The sequence below is a fragment of the Lipophrys pholis genome (assembly GCF_963383615.2).
Source record: "Lipophrys pholis genome assembly, chromosome: 8".
In the NCBI taxonomy this organism is placed as follows: Eukaryota; Metazoa; Chordata; class Actinopteri; order Blenniiformes; family Blenniidae; genus Lipophrys; species Lipophrys pholis.
Genome location: NC_137630.1, coordinates 3,567,860 through 3,585,850, shown reverse-complemented (window position 1 = coordinate 3,585,850; position 17,991 = coordinate 3,567,860). Strand labels below are relative to the sequence as shown.

The window sequence follows — 17,991 nt, the reverse complement described above, 5'->3', positions numbered from 1 at the left end:
TCATCACGAGTTTCTGTTACAGGCACCATGTCTTTATGATGATCAACTGTACTGCAAAAAATTACTACGAAAACAAAGTCACATTTACTCACCCTGGCCAATTTCATTTTCCTTTTTCTTTGAGTCGCTTTCACAACAATATTCCTCACCCATCCGGAAACAAAAAAGTTGTACGAGGAGAGGCTTTTGTACGCTTTCATCTGCCTCCCCGTTACAAAACTTGTAGTGAGGACTAAAGTAGTTGACGATGTCCGTGTAATTAACACTCGGCAACATGCCTACATCGTCCTCAAATTTTAACACATTGCTGTAGGGGTCAACCCCACCGCACTCCTCTGTCTTACAGCGATACCTAGTTTTATCAGGAACACACAGTTCTTGATCACTTTTGGAAAAAACGCAGGACTCCGCCATTGTTGATGTGTTGCTATGCAGTTGTCTACATAAAAGATGGCGGACCCAAGCGAATCAAAGAGGATCATGGGAAGTGTGACCTCATGTGCAAACGATCTATTGTTTTCTGCACACACGTTTGTGTAGTTTAATTACAAAATCAAGCAACAGCGCCCTCCTCTGGCTCGGCATACTAACTCCATCATTGTCTCTGCGTCCGCTGCTGTAGAGTATACACACTGCTTTTTTTTTTTTTAATGGGTTAGGTGTCACGTGGAACGTTGTCATGTAAATGGGGCCTAAGAGGGAAACTGCTCAGGGTGGTCATCAAACTCCATGAACTTTGAAAATCAGGTTTAAAGACGGTAATAAAAAAAAAAGTAATGTATAGGCAATGAAGTTATATAAATAAATAAATAAATAAATAAATAAATAAATAAATAAATAAATAATCATGGCAAGTATTTTGAATCATTAAAACATGACTGAGCCCTTCTTTACAAGTAAAACTGTAAAATCCATATCTGGTGGTATATTATAATGTGTGGGGGGGTATGATTTATGTATAAAGTAAGTCACTCTGGGAGTGAATGAACAGATGATGATGATGATGATGATGATGATGATGATGATGATGATGATGATGATGATGATGATGATGATCAGTGATCTCCAGTGGCGGGACACCCCCCCCCTGCTCTCCCCGGATGGTTCGGTCCGTGCGGGCCGGCCAGCAGCCTTCCTCCCTCCGCTGCAGCTGATGCTGCTGAGCCGCTGCAGGAGCAGGATCAGGAAGAGGTGGAGGAGGAGGCGGAGGAGGCGGAGGATGCTCTCTGTCTGTGGATGAATGAATTCACTCCTCCATGGCCCGCTGGTCACGGATCCGCAATGAAAGCCGTGTTATGCTGCATTGAGAAGCGGGGACGGACTATGATGGTGGAGGTGTTGTGTCTGGTGTGGATCCTGCCGCTGGTGTGGGCTGAGGAAGGTAAGACTTCACCTCCTTACTCCTCCTTACTCCTCCTTACTCCTCCTTACTCCCACCGCGCTCAACGCAGCGGAGCAGCTCAGCTCAGCTCCATCCTGCAGGACCCGGGTCTGATCTCCGGACCCGGACCCAGGTCTGGACCGAGATCCTCTGAAAACATGTCAGCACGTTAGAAATGTCTCTGATCATACTGAAAAGTTCACATCGATCATTCTTCTTCTTATTATTATATTATTATTATTATTAATTATTATTATTATTATTATTATTATTATTGTTGTTATTATTATTTGGAAATATGGATTATTAGAGAGCAGCACGCCACTAAATACTGTAGAAAGTCTGAATCTTTCTACAAGGATTTGATTTTTACTCATTGAACCTCATTATAAACTAGTAACAGCTCACACAGGTAGGCTGTAGAATGAAAGATGTACTCTCGCTCTCTCTCTTTCGCGCGCGCACACACACACACACACACACACACACACACACACACACACACACACACACACACACACACACACACTCTGTTATTTTCCAGAACTTAGGAACGCTGTTGTTTTGTCTTGTTCTCTGAGAATTATCTGTAAACAATCAAGTGAGTGGTTATTAAATGTCAGAAATAAGGACCGAAGTCATTTTGAGTTTTAAACATGTGTCTGGCCCACCAGCTTCCGTGGAGTTATTTGAATTGAATTTTTTTATTTATTTTTTTAGCCATAGCAGAAAGTGATCAGTTTCTTTCCTGTACTGTGTGAAGAGAAGAGGTGAGGCTGTCACGTGACGGGAAGGAGGAGGAAATGTCCAACACCTCTGCAGGTTTCCCTCCACTGTTAGGGTTAGCTGTGGGTTACCGAGCCGGGACATTGTTTGAACAAGAAAAAAATAAATTCCGGATCACCTCCAGATTAATGGAATCTTCCATGGCCTAATATCTATCTGTGGTGAAAGTTTTGACAAAATCCGTGCAGTAGTTTCGACGTAATCTTACTAACAGACATACAGACAGATGGACAAATAGACGCCAATGGTTTTTCCACGTCCTTGGTGGACTTAATTAGAGATAACTAAAAAATGAAACATAGAAGATGTTGTGCAACCAAGACAGAAAACAGACCAGAAATGACTTTGTATGAAACGTTTAAGTATGAAGGCGGGTAAGTCTGGGTTGGACATGCTAAGATACTCGTCTACAACAAGACTATATTCTAATAATGTTCCCGTTAGAGATGAATGAAAGTATCTCATTTTCATTCACTGTGTTTTTTTATTACACAAGAAACTGTAGAACTTTCCTCCGTCATGTTCACACAGACTTTGTGACTTTGTTTGGAGGTTACTTACCGTAGTACTTGAAGCATTTGGTCAATTTTTTTATTTTTTATTAGTACTATGCAATCATAACATTAAGTAACAATAAAAGTTAAATAAATAACTGGAGCAAAACAAATGGGTTTAACCCCCCACAAACACCCCAAATTTATATATATATACTGTATATATATACTGTATATATACTGTATATATATGCTGTATATACAGTATATACAATATACACATATATATATATATACAAAGAGACGTAGAAAATCGATACTAAATGAAATTTGACTTCAGGGACCACATACAGTCCAGTTCCATCCTGAGTTGGCTGGACTGGTAAAGTAGTCCTATAATCACCTTTAAATTTACACTGTAAAGTTTTGCTTTGTTGTGGCGCACAGTATACCGGATGAAATGGTCTATAATTTTGAGATCACACAATTACTACTGGAAATGACTACAATCTCAACATAAAGTCAATTTTAATGAAACGTTCTGCTGCAAATTACAGTGAAATGTTAAAAAAAAAAAAACATCTTAGAAATCCTGTATAATCACAGTGGTTATATAGGATTTCTAAGATGGTTTTTTTCTTGGTGGTTTGTGGGGCCGGATTGAAGCCACGCTCCTTATGTTTGACTCCCGTTGTAACGTGAAAGTGAAACTTAGAGGAGTCTCAGTGCAGATAATGTACAGGAAACACTGTTTTAAATTATATTACTACTATTGATTGATGAACAGTGAATATTTCAAGCATATTGAGTAACTTCTGAGGCGGCGATCTGAATGTGCGTCTTTGGTTATAGATTTTTTGATAGAATTAATTTTCGAATAGAGAAGGCGGCAGACATTAGATATTAAAATTCTATTAATTGAAAGTTTCTTTGCCCTTTATTTGACACTCATTTACAATAACAACCTGGTCGAGTGGTAGACAGTGTGTAGTTTATGGAGTTTTTAACCGGCTCTGTGTTAAACATCACTGTAATCAAAAAATGGAAGAAATGTCATTTTAACCCGAAGGAATTTGGTGGAGTGCGTGAATGAAGGTAGAGAGAGCTGATTTTGGATTTAACTTTATAGAAGAGAGTACTGATGTGTTTCAATATGATGGAGAATGATCAGGCCAAACTCCCAGGTACGTACAGCAGGACAGAAATCGCTCAGTGAGAGATGTTTGATCAGGTTTTCAGTTTGTGGGAGGTTTCCATTGAAGGTCATACATTCGGATTCGCTTATGTTTAGTGTCAGACGAAGATCAAACAAATCACATTGAATGTTCTTGACGCGAGTCTGTTGCACAGACAGGGCATTGTGGAAGGAGGAAGTAGATGCATAGACAATGGTGTCGTCAGCGTACAGATGGACGAGAAAAATAGTTACAGCATGGCTTATATTATTGAAGTAAATGTTAAAGAGTGTTGGGCCCGGTATTGAACCCTGTGGGACTTCTTTGTAAGTTGGTAGACTCTGAGAGAAAACCCTCCACCCTCACTGACTGCATGCGCCCACAACGATTGCTTCAGAACCAATTGCTGCAATTCATGGAAAAGCCAATATTTCGTGACCTTTCCAACTGACGGAAGTGGTCGACAGAGTCAGATGCCTTCGCCAAGTCTGCAGAAACAGCTGCCCAGGATTCTCTGTTGTCAAAGCCACACACAATATCTATTACATCTTTGAGTGAGGCAGAAATGCAGCTGTGCGCTGATCTGAAACCACATTGCAAAGGGTTAAAGACATTATAGGTCTTTGACCGTAAAAATGTATCTACACATCTTGGTAACCCTGACCGGCTTCGCTCTGGACCAGAAAAGAGCTGGTGCTTGCTAAGCACCAGTTTTGAGAGCCTGCAGCCGATGCTTAGGTGGGAAAACACAAAGAACTTTGGCCTGAACCAGCACAAACTGTAAGCTTTAGTACTGACTGGAACTGAAAGCTGGTTCCACATGAGAGGAGCCTGACAGCTGAAGGCTCTGACACACATTTTTATATATGTACATTTTAATGCCTGTATCATTAGAATTTAAACAGAATGTCAAACAGTGAAAGCAGGTTAAAGACGTCATCTGTTCATTCTAAATATGTTTAACTATTTATTAAAGTGGCAGTCTCGATTGAATCATGTTGCATCAGATTCTTTTAGTGCTGAATAATATTTTAACAGCTGAATTCAAGCAATATATTAGTGCTGCATTGTATATTATCAAATTATTGTTATGGTGATGTTAACATAAGCAATTATACATATTGTAAAAAACTGACTGAAGTGAGTGAGATTGTTTTCATGCTCTGTGCATCGAGGCCAAACCAGCCTCACTCCAAATGGTGTAAAACCTACATTGTCCACAGATGAAATGTGGTCATTTCTGAAAAATTCCACAAAACTGCTGTACAAATGATAATGGGCCGTCATTCCATCTGGCTATTTTTTCTGTGGAGGATTCCGGTCATGTGACTGCTAAGTTCCCTCTGGAATGAAGAAAAAACATGATGAACATCCCTTCACTTTCCACGTACATCTCTCTGCTTTCTCAACAGACCAGGGTTTTTTGTGGTTGCCACAACAGAAGACCTGTAGAGTCACTACTGAAAATAGAGTCTCTACAGAGGAGATGTAGAGTCACTACAGAGTCACTACAGAGGATAGAGTCTCTACAGAGGAGATGTAGAGTCACTACAGAGTCACTACAGAGTCACTACAGAGTCATTAAAGAGTCACTACAGTGGATAGAGTCTCCACAGAGTCAATGCAGAAGACCTGTTGCAGTCCTCTGGATTAGGATTGCATTCTGAGGCTGCTCTGTAGCGAACGTGTTTTTTGAGGTGCAGCAGAGGGCAGATCGAGCTCCAGGTGAATGACGTGGTTGTGATGCGAACATACCGCAGCTCTTATCAGGTGCTCAGACACTCTGCTGAAGTACGTCACTGCTTCATTCAGCTGGAGCTCGAGTCAGATCCTACAGTCACCGGTGTGCAGGTTTCTGACTGACGTGTCTTTTGCAGTGACGTCATGATTTACATTGTCACTCGGATTGAAGTGAGAGTTGTGCAGGTGAAGTGTGACTCTCCTGGAGCAGCTCTGGGAGTCATGCACTGCCTGCCTCCGAGGTGCCAACCTGGTCCTTCTGAGTTTAGCGTGCAGACAAAAGGTTCCTACATGGGTCATGATGTTTAGATCAGATATATAAATATGAATCTTCCAGATAGTTAGAGGATGGCAAAGTACTGCTTTGGTTCCCAGGCTACAAGTCATAAAGCAGCACAGACAAGGTAGTTTTTATATAATTTACTAAGTAAGAGAGGGAAACATCATTTGGTGACTTGATGACGTTTAGTGACATTTTGGTGGCACTGCTGGCAAAGATGCATTTAATAAATACAGACTTTGGTCTTCAGTTCAGTGTAATTACCATCAATAATGAAATGAATCCAGACATTCGTCTTGGAGCCTGAGAATGTGTAAAAACTGAAGTTATCCAATGTGCTGAGGACATGCTGTTCAAAGTACAATGGATAAAGAAGTAAACACAGTATGTTTACTTCTGCTCTGTCAGGGGAGGGTGACGCTAATCATCCCAACTATTACATAATCTGTCTGTTTTCTGAGCTGTGTAAAACACCACATGGCAGTTCAACAAATACTGGTTTTATTATTTATTCAAGGTTTTAAGAGCCAGCAGGCCGACTACCATGGAAAAGGTTTTTGTTTCTATAAAATAGGAATTTAAAAAAAACAAAAAACAAACAAAATCATCCTGTGATTGCATTTGTGCTATTTGAGAACTGAGAGAAACACAGTTGGGTGATTATGTCAGTTATTTTACAACTGCTCTCAATCTGGGAGACAATTTGTTTGTTAGCATCCGACAGTGAATAATATTTATAGCCATAACTTTATTCATCACACATCACAGCTACATCAACACATGAACAAGATCAGCCTTGAGGAACGTTTGTTATAGATTTAATAATAATTTAACGATTCAGTCCTGAACTTATCTGAGTCATGTAGAGCTTTCAATGATCTGATCAAAACATGACTCTTTATTGTTATTGTTCCTGGAACTATAAGAACACAGCCAGAGCAGACACTTTAAGCCACACTATTTTGACGTTTGGCTGGCCATGCAACTTCTATTAAGAAGCTCCTTGCATATTAAAGTGTATCGTACGAGATGTCACAGTATTAGAACAGAAAGCTGCTACAGCGCCACAGAAAAATACCCATACTGCATTTGACTCCCAAGAAACGTGTCCGAAGCAGGATTTAAAGTTAAGACAGGAAGCAGAAGACGTGTGAGAGAAACCTAGGAGGGACTGAAGATTCACCAGAGACACTGTAAAGGTTTTTTTTTTTTTTTTGATCAATTTCTGATCAGATGTGACGTATAGTCTTGGAAATACAGTAACTGTTTTTACTGTTTGTTCTCAGAATACTATAGCTTACTTTATTACTTGCCTCATGTTTTGTTCTTCAGATTTGAAGTTCTCAAGGGTATAATTTTGCTTGATGGGTAAGAACGTGTCTGGAGTGTGGTTTCCAGTGATGTGATCTTTGGTGTGCTGGGTTCCTCTCTCTGCGCTGCCTTCTCCTCCTCTCTGCTTCATGTCAGACCCTCAGACTCCTCAGACAGCCACTTCACAGACCACTCCCTCATTTCCTACATGGCCTTCACGTCATCTCAGCTAAACCTGCAGCAGATGATAAACGTCTTCTTGGTGGAGTACCAGGGCTCCTGGCTGCCTCTCAACTCCACTTCATCCTGATTTCCTTGAAGAACCTTTTGTTGTTGCTTTCAGTCAGTTTGTTGTTTCTCTTATCGATGCTCTCATAAAACAGGAAACGTCCAGCAGCCTGCAGGAGTGAGACCTAAAAATATGATTTTTGCAAGAATTAATGTGTTTTAATAGAAATCTGTGTTTGGAGCTCAGGATATAGCTGTATACATTGTTCAACTGTGTCATTAAATTGTCGGTTTTTGTCCTCACACTGATGGTGAAATCATGACGGGTCCTCTGAACATTTGCATGAAGAAATAACGAACAAATACTTTGCAAACAGTAGAAGGTGAAGTTTGTGTAACACTTTATGAAGAGTTATTACGGGAGCACATTCATATGTCATTATAATGCTTCATAGAAAGATATATGTATAAAAATATATTTAAAAGATATTGTAAATGTACACTTAGCATGTGACCTCATGTGTTATAAGCTCATGATTCCTCATGTTTTATGTCTCTACATCTAAAGTTTCTCCATTTTTAAAAGCTAATGAATGCAAAACAAATCTGTTGGGAAATTCTAAATTTAAAATGTGACAATAGGACTTTAGCTTAAAATAAGATGACAGCAGGATGATGGAGATGAAGCAGATAACTGGAGGAGTGAGGGCAACTTCCTGTTAGTGGAGGAGACTGGTGGACGGCTGAAAGAGGAATTGGCTGAATAGCTATAGGGAATTCTATTAATTCAGATCCTATGGATGGGAGGTCAAGGTGGTTCGGTACTTATGTGGAAGAGGGATGACTGATGAATATGAATTCAGAGAGAAGGAAGCTCAGTGATTTCTTTTGCACTTTCTTTGTTAAGGTGGAGCATGAAGATCTGTATTTGTATGCTAACATGTAGCCACTGGCTAGCTTTAGCTGGTGGGGTCCTAGCTGGTGGGGTCCTAGCTGGTGGGGTCCTGGCTGGTGGGGTCCTGGCTGGTGGGGTCCTGGCTGGTGGAGTCCTGGCTGGTGTGGTCCTGGCTGGTGGAGTCCTAGCTGGTGGGGTCCTAGCTGGTGGAGTCCTGGCTGGTGGGGTCCTAGCTGGTGGGGTCCTGGCTGGTGGGGTCCTGGCTGGTGGGGTCCTAGCTGGTGGAGTCCTAGCTGGTGGGGTCCTGGCTGGTGGAGTCCTGGCTGGTGGGGTCCTGGCTGGTGGAGTCCTAGCTGGTGGGGTCCTGGCTGGTGGGGTCCTGGCTGGTGGAGTCCTGGCTGGTGGGGTCCTGGCTGGTGGAGTCCTAGCTGGTGGGGTCCTAGCTGGTGGAGTCCTGGCTGGTGGAGTCCTAGCTGGTGGGGTCCTGGCTGGTGGAGTCCTGGCTGGTGGGGTCCTGGCTGGTGGGGTCCTAGCTGGTGGAGTCCTGGCTGGTGGGGTCCTGGCTGGTGGAGTCCTAGCTGTTGGGGTGCTGGCTGGTGAAGTCCTGGCTGGTGGGGTCCTGGCTGGTGGGGTCCTAGCTGGTGGGGTCCTAGCTGGTGGAGTCCTGGCTGGTGGGGTCCTGGCTGGTGGGGTCCTGGCTGGTGGGGTCCTAGCTGGTGGGGTCCTGGCTGGTGGGGTCCTAGCTGGTGGGGTCCTAGCTGGTGGAGTCCTGGCTGGTGGGGTTCTGGCTGGTGGAGTCCTAGCTGTTGGCGTTCTGGCTGGTGAAGCTGTTGAGGACTGGAGACTCTGGGTCCCACCACTCGTGACTGGTGTTGCAGGACGCTGGAGGTGATTCCTGCTAATAAGAAGGCAGGTCACAACCTGGAGAATTACTAATTGTATCTGTGTCGTGTTTTTTAACAACAAATATGGTTTTCAGATTTATTTTAAACATTGAAATGAAATCATACTCCATCTTCCGTCCATTATGCATGAAACTATTAGTTTATTATTATATTTGGTCCAGCATGTGTACTGTAGTAAATGTACTCATATTGAAGTTGTGATAACAAATATCATACCTTACAGTGTGTTCTGGCTGAAAACATCTTTATATACTCTGTATTAAGTCCTTTCTCTTTTTCTACTCTGTAGAGATTTAGTTCAATAACAACGTAATATGTTATGTTTCACATCAACATACACATCAGCTGCCTGGTTAAGCCTCTGGTGAAGCACTTTTCAACACACATGGACTCCTCTGACCTGGTTCAGTTTGTTTCTGGTTCCACACACGTTTAACCTGGACACATGCGACAGTGTGCTACCTGACCACATGACTGTATAATCTGATGTTGGTTTGTCCTGCACTGCAGTTAAAAACTCCACTCCTGCTCGGTGCTGCTGGACTTTTAACTTTTGCTGGAATCCGCCTCCGCTCCTTTATCATATGGCGTTCCACAGGGCTCAATTTTAGGCCCCCTGCATTTTTCCACTGTACTTACTTCCACGGGGTTCCATTGTTAGAAGGCACGGCATCTCGTTTCATTGTTATGCAGATGATAGCTGGATTTATGTCCCGCGGAAGAAGAAAGATGCCTTCTCACTGACACTTCTCTTGCTATGTCTCGTCGACATTAAAACCTGGACGACGTTGAACTTTTTAAACTTTAACGAAAAGAAAACAGAGGTGATGGTGTTCGGTCAAAGTGACTCCTTTATCTGTCGGCGTTTTATTGTATTCCGTTGTTCTTAACTGATCGCACCTTATGTTCTCACGTTTTCATGTTTATTGTGTGTACAGCACTTTGGTTCAGCTTGTGGTTGTTTTTAAAGTGCTTTAGAAATAAAGCTGAGTTGAGTCGAGATGAATTTACAGCAGATTCAAAATCATAGTATGTCATGAAATATGTTATTTATATATTTGTTAACACATTTTGAAAGATTATTTCAACAGGATGGGACTTCTATTAAATCACATTAGTACCAATAACTCTATTCAGGGAGGGTTTTTAATTTTTTTGTTTGTTTTGTTTTTAATGAAGATGCCTCCTGGGTATTCTTTGTCATCTGTTGTTAGGTGCTGCTGCTGCATCTTGAGCTCCATCACTACTGAGGCATAAGGTTGTCTCTGCAGGGGTCACGCCATCAGTAAGGGCTGTCAGCTTCAGGCGACCTTTAGGGTCCCTTGGGATGCGCTTCCCTATGTATGGAGACACGGACGTGCTGCTGGGACCTAAACCCTAGAGAGCACTCCCATCGAACCAGAGGACCGATTCCTGTGGGGGGGGGGTGCTTCTCAAGAGTAATATATTTCATTTTCTCATTTCATTTTGGAAATGAAAAGTTATATAGATCATAGGTCCAATCATAGGTTCATTAATACCGCCTGTGTGGATTTTGCATATATAGAATTCCTCAGCATCTCGGAAAGGAGGTACCCGCTCTCTGCTTTAGTATTTGAACCCACCAGGAGGAGTCAGAGAATCACAAATTAATCAGAGGCCGCCTTTCAATAGGTATAGACCACATGGTATCAATTGACCAATCGCGTTGCTCGTTACTGGGCGTAATACAAAACTAGAAGTCAGTTGTACGTTGTGTACATAAGCCGATGATTCGCTATATTTCGGCAAAAAAAAATAAATTTAGGACAAAAATTTGATGGTGACAAATAGTGATGGCCATCATACACATATTTTAGAGGCTTTGAGAAACATGTCCGCTATTTCTTCGGCTGTCTTTTCTTAAAATTGTCCGTCCAAATTACGGCTGGACGGCTCGCTGCCGAAAACCACTAGACACTTGACTCTGATCACTGTATGTTTCTGTTATTTTAGTACTACACAGGCTCAGTACAGGTACAGCCGTCGTTTTTAACTCCAGCAAAAGAATAAAAACCAACAAAGCTCAGTACTGTCAGAACCATGCTCTGAGTTCCTCACACAGACCATGAAGGAGCGTGGCACATCGACTAAACTGCTTTTTAAACTGTTGAAGAATGAGTGATGACATTGGATGAAGGCTGGCAGGCGCTGGTGTGCAGGGAGGAAGACTTTGGACTACAGTGCTATGTTTTGGCTTTTTGTTTGGACAAATGTGGCGTTCTGACAACGCCTGCAATGTTTCCAAAAAATGCAACACTTATGAGACATTTAGTACTTTTAGCACATATACAGTACAGTTATTGTGAGTACCTTTTCTGCTGAGTCGATGAACAACAACAGTGTTTGTTAGACTTTAACAAAGTGAAAATTTCCTAATATTTTCTTACACATCATTATCTGCATATGTGGGGACATATTTCTTCCATGCCGATGCTGGTGGGACCAGTAACGTGAAGAAAAACAGAGAAAAACAAAGTTTGAATGTTTATATTATAGTGTTTTGTGCGTGTGTGTATGACATCATACAACAACCACACCACTATCTCGTGGCCTGGCATGCAAACTTCACATTAATCGGTCAAGAGTCTGCAAGTTTTCAGAAACGAAAACTGAAAAATGAAGATTGTTCTGGTGTGATAACCAGTTACAGTGGCTATGAGCTTTTCTCTGCTCCTCTGACACTGTGAATCCTCCAAAAAGTGAATAGTCCGGTTGTAATACTAACTAGTTTCCAAAGAAAGTGGAACTTCTGGTTGCGATGGCCTGTTTAGGGGCTGCATGGTGGCACCTTAGAGAAAAGGTCATTGGTTTGAGTTTGTTTCCAGTCCAAAAATATGTTTGAAGTTAATTGGTGAGCCTGAACTGCTCGTAGGCGTGATTGGGAGTGTTTATTTGTCTTGTATTGAGCTGTACTCTTCCATTGTTAGTCGGGCCTGGCTCCAGGTCGACGACCTTGAACTGGATGACGCTCTTGTGGAGCCCCCTTCGCTGCTGACGGTGCCAAGAGTTTCACAGCCAGTTTGCCACAGACACCGTGGAGGTTTTTGTTCCTATTAAAATTCCCTCAGCCAAAGGAAAAAATTCATCAACTGAAAGATCGACTATCCAACATTATTACATGCTGGTGCTCAGTTCTCTTTGCTGGTTCTTGGAAAGAAGCCAGTCTGGCTCCAGTGGCCTTTGGTGACATTTCTCAGTGGAACTTCGTTATCTAAGCCAATCAATATTCAGTGTTAGGAAGAGCACCGGGCTTCAGCGCCACCGGGAGCAGTGACAGAGAACATCGAGTGTCACACCATCCCTGACCTACTTCTTCACTGGCCCTGGGTTACTTCAAAAAGTTCAACTTAATAACAGGATGTATCTTAGCTCGTGTGAAGAGACACGGCAGTGTCACATTAATGTCCAGACTGTGTGAATAATAACCACAGACCACTGAACTTTATGTCACTAAACATAACCAGTCGTATATTAATTCACCGTGTTTGTACTCGTGTTTATGTTGGCTGTTGGTCTTTGTGTTCAGTGTTCATGTTCAGTCAGGAGGGAAGGGGACGGCTGAGCAGCACCATGTTCTGTGTTGCTTTGCTTCGGGGCGGTGGGGGGGGCGGGGGGGTTGTGTTGTGTTGTGTTGTGTTGTGTTGTGTTGTGTTGTGGGCTGTTTGGTTACTCATATCAAGATGATATATCTGAGTTGCCATGATAAAGTTCTGGATAATGGAAAGAATGTTTGTTTTGTTAAAATCTATCCCATGCAGAGTAAAGGACAATCAGAACCACAGTACTTTTACAAAGTGGAAAATATGGTGAACAGGTACATTGATATAACATTTTGGAACATAAATGGATGTGGGAAACAAATTAAAAGGAGGAAGATACTGACATATTTGAAATCCCAGAATACAGATACAGCATTATTTCAGGAGTCCCATTAAATGAGGAACCATTGAAATTTAAGAAAAGTTGCTCCTGCTCAAGCAAAAAGAATGGAGTGATGATACTCATCAATAGAAATTTAAGCTTAGTCTTGCTGAAACAGCATAATAATGTGGAAGGGGAACTTATTGGTATAGATGCCTTGATTAATGGGATTAGGACCATATTATGCAGTTTATATGCACCAAACAAGGAGGAGCCTGATGTTTTTCATGAAATGAACAGAATAGTGGAGAATCTGGACGGATTGGATGAGATGATTGATAGGAGCAGAACCAGCGGCAAATCTTCACCCAAAGATAGAGACTCGATTAAGATGCTGGCAGAGGACTTGGTATATATTAATAAATGGATGGAACTAATGTGAGAGATCAAATCATATGAACACACGCTGGCTAAGATCAATGTTGATGTTGAGAACTTTAAGAAGTCATGGGACAGCTTCCTTCTGGTTGCACTGCTGTGACGCTGTGATGATCTGATTGGCTGCATTGACGACAGTATAATTGTTGCATATATACTCTGGTTGTTTTGTATGTGAGTGTTTATCACAGTCCTTTAGATGTCTGTTAATTAAAAGTATTAATGTCTGAATATGTTTAAAAAATAAAGACTTTAATGACACAAAGAAGACATGTTTTATGTGCAAAGAGATAATAATCCTACACTCACTCAATTTCAAATATATCAGTCAGGTGATCCATCCACCATCCATCCATCCATCCATCCATCCATCCATCCATCCATTCATTCATCCATCCATCCATCCATCCATCCATCCATCCATCCATCCATCCATCCATCCTTCCATCCATCCATCCATCCATCCATCCATCCATCCATCCATCCATCCATCCATCCATCCATCCATCCTTCCATCCATCCATCCATCCATCCATCCATCCATCCATCCATCCATCCATCCATCTGTGTTTGCACTCGGATGCCGTGGATGCACTGAAGCGGGCCTGTGGTTGGTGAAGTCGGTTCCCTGGAGACCAGGATGTTCCATCTTGACATCTGCTCCGTCAGCCTGTGAGCAGACTCAGTTCTCCTGGAGCCAAATACCAAAACATTACACAGACGTCAGTAGTCAGGGTCAAGCGTAGAAAGACACCGCACCACACTGTTTCTCAGTATCATTTTAATTTTTACCCCTGACAAAGACAACACAGGACTGTTTGAATTATATCATCAATCATTTCGTTTGGAGGAAAGAAATAAGACTTAAAAAAAATAAATTAAAGTTATATTGAATTAAATCCTGATTTAATTTATTTAATTCATTTAATTTAAATGCTGATGTTGTAATTGACGTTTTAATCAGTGATGCACCGATACCAATACCAGTATCGGGTATCGGTTCGATACCAGGCATGAGTACTCACACTCGTACTCATAAAACTGCCACCGATACCACGACACCGATACAACTTTATGGCATCGCGAGGTTTACGGTGCTTCACTGCAAAGCGCGGCGGCCAGTGAGGAGCGCCCACTTGCTCAAAGCTGTTCCACCGAGCGCACCCCCACCCCGGGCGGCCCGCCACTCCTAAATGAACGTAGAGGAAACCCTGCGGTTTCTGACAAAGTTTTATTGAAAGCACTTTTGTTAAATGTTAGTTCTCAGTTTATGACAACGTGTTAACCCTTCCTGCTCCGGTCTCCAGACCCTGGTCGGAAGACACAGGGGAGACCAGCTTCTACTGCGGGGCCGAAGCTGTCCTCAGCTTCAGGGTTAAGTCCCTCGCCTCAGAGCCGGAGGAAAGCAGGACTGGAACTCAGTTTCTGAGGTCAACACTTGTTGTATTTATTGGCCAGTTACTTTTATGTACAGCTTCTTGCTGGATCAGCTCAGCAGAAGCACTCTCTCTCTCTTATGCACACTGGTCAAGCGAGCAGTGTGCCTGTTAAAGGGGCCACACACACACACACACACACACACACACACACACACACACACACACACACACACACACACTGATAACAGAAGTTTTATCGCAATGTTTTCTTACACTATCTGCGGCAGGGCCATAAAATAACTAATTCTGAATGTCAGTACATCACAATGTAGGAGTGTTGTTCAAATAACATCCTGTGGAAAAAATAGTTTTTGTTACAGAATAAAGTGGCTCCGTGTTTGACGCACAAGACCTGAACCTATGTTTTGAAGTGTAATATAATAGGATTGAGTGAGAATGTGGCCTTGGTGACAAGAATGAACTTTTTAAGAATTTGATTAACTGCTACTTCACTCTAGTTCATGCAATACACACCCATTATAAACACACACACAAAAAAAAGACTGTAAATGTTAGAAAACCTTGTTGCATTTGGTAAAAGATAGGAGGAAGCTGTTTCCACAACTAAATAGAGGGCAGATACGTCCATTTTTTTTTCAAAGTTAGATGACGTCTGCAGGTGAACGTATGGCAAAGCCTCATGGCGTTAAAGAGGGAGGATTTCTCTTTCAGGCAAATCACATCCGTTTTGAATGGCAAATTTTGGGTAATTTTATTTGCAGTTATTTTTGAAACAGTTTTGCAGAATCGTTAACAGAAGTCAGAACACACTGTTCCCGAAGTTTCTGCACGTTTTGCTATGCTTTTTGTTTACGTGCTTGTATCCGCCTTGAAAATCCGGTGGTCCATCCCCGGGGAGTCGTTGATGGTTCCAGTGTCTTGATCAAGGACACTCGAACACGCGGAGGGACGCGGGCTCAAACCCGCAACCTTTCCATTGAGTAACAAGCCATAGCCGTCCCAGATAGATTGGAAGACATCCCTTTGTAATAGTAAATATATTCATGAAAATGTCCTGAGAAAACTGAATTATGTGACGGTGATTGTGTGTATCGTCTGTGACTGGAGTCTGAAAGTCAGTGGTGTGAGCACTAATGCAGACAGCGTTGTGACATGAAACAAAGTGAATTTCTCTCATGTATCTCTGAGGGTTTAATCCGGCACGGCATACAGAGCGTGGCACAGCCTACAAGGATTATGTGTGGCTGGACTTAGTTGGCCTACTCTCTGCTCCTTGCTTTGTCCTACTTTTCATTGAATCATGCAGCGTCGGAGCTCCAGCTCCTTCTCTCTCTATATATAGTATATAAATATATATATTGCACAGGAATTCAGGGATAGGTGGAATCGAGGGGAAGATGAATGAGCCTTTAATGGCGTGTGCTAAGAGTGACTGATAAAAAGTAAAATAAGGAAAAGCCTTTACTGAAACAGAAACGATTTTTTTCTATAGAATCAAACAGACACATTTAATATACGAGCTGGTAAAGTTCCATCTTGAGCACGATGTGATTGGCTCTGTCTTTAATTCCTTCATGTCACTTGATTTCCACTGGCATATTCTCCTCAGCTGTGCTCAAACTGCAGAGACTCAGGAGCTGACATAACCCATGTCTAGTCACGAAAGGAGGGCAACATATACTAATGCACCCCCTCCCCTGCCAGCCTGCCTTGTCCCAGTTTTCCTGCTCCAGCTCCCGTCAGCAGCTACAGCCAACACCAGCCTGGCTGCATTTTAAATATACAAGTGCAGTACTGCTCTTCATTATTAACAAGCATGCTCGTCTGTGAGTTCGGATGGCTCCTCGCTGTCAGGGCGGATGCAGATTGACCCAGACTCGCAGAGTTCCATAAAAACCAGAGTTTATTGTACAAAATGTCCAGGGAACACAAGGAACCAGGAGCGAGGAGTGACAAGAGGAGACGGGTTTAGAGACACAGAGGGAACTCATTAGGACAGACAGGAGCACACCGAGGGAGAAGAACATTGGTTATTTGGAAACGTGAGGTGAGACACAGGGGCAGACCGACAGAGACCTGACACTCGCTCTTATTTCACATTTACATTTTTAATCTTATTTTTTTTAAATTTCAAGCAATTATCTAACACCAATCAAACAGTACAGCACAAACTAAATATTCAACCTGTTTGTTTCGATTTTTATGCATCTGTTTGGTCTCAAGTTAAAATAACTTAAACATCCAATGAAAGACAGATTTTTTTTTTCAGCCTCAAAAACAATAAGCGCAATCAAGGATTTCTGACGTCTATCAAAGGTTGACCTGGACTCAGAAAAAAAAGGTGTTGACATAATCCATAAAAGCCTATAAAATGAAATCCGGATCCAGAATCCGCATCCAGATCACCTCCAAAATGTAATGGAATCTTCCATGGCCTAATATCACTCTGTGGTGAAAATGTCAACAAAATCCGTCTTGTGGGTTTGTCTTGCAAAAAAACATACAAACAGAAACGTACGTGTCAAGGACGTAATAAGAAGCCCCCACAGACGATCATCAGGAGTCTGAAACCAGCAGCTCTACACGTCCTCTGTAATGATTCTGTAGTGATTCTGTAGTGACTCTGTAGTGATAGCTTATTGATTCTGTAGTGACTGTAGTGATTCTGTAGTGACTCTGTAGTGACTGTAGTGATTCTGTGGTGATTCTGTAGTGACTGTAGTGATTCTGTAGTGACTCTGTAGTGACTGTAGTGATTCTGTGGTGATTCTGTAGTGACTGTAGTGATTCTGTGGTGATTCTGTGGTGACTGTAGTGATTCTGTAGTGACTCTGTAGTGACTGTAGTGATTCTGTAGTGACTCTGTAGTGATAGCTTAGTGATTCTGTAGTGACTAGTGATTCTGTGGTGATTCTGTAGTGACTGTAGTGATTCTGTAGTGACTCTGTAGTGACTGTTGGGATTCTGTGGTGATTCTGTAGTGACTGTAGTGATTCTGTAGTGACTGTAGTGATTCTGTGGTGATTCTGTAGTGATTCTGTGGTGACTCTGTAGTGACTGTGGTGATTCTGTAGTG

At 42.2% G+C, this 17,991-nt stretch overlaps 1 protein-coding gene across 1 annotated transcript in view; it reads left to right on the top strand.

The window, feature by feature from the left end:
• Positions 1-1,158: 1,158 nt before the first annotated feature.
• Positions 1,159-17,991, top strand: part of LOC308113171 (ephrin type-B receptor 2-like) — a gene marked incomplete at its 3' end in the record, with an annotated part of 59,623 nt that continues 42,790 nt past the window's right edge. The window contains exon 1 of the mRNA XM_080469207.1: positions 1,159-1,381. Within this exon, the coding sequence (XP_080325333.1) occupies positions 1,237-1,381 (145 nt within the window). The 5' untranslated portion in view covers positions 1,159-1,236. The remainder of the gene's footprint in view (positions 1,382-17,991) is intronic.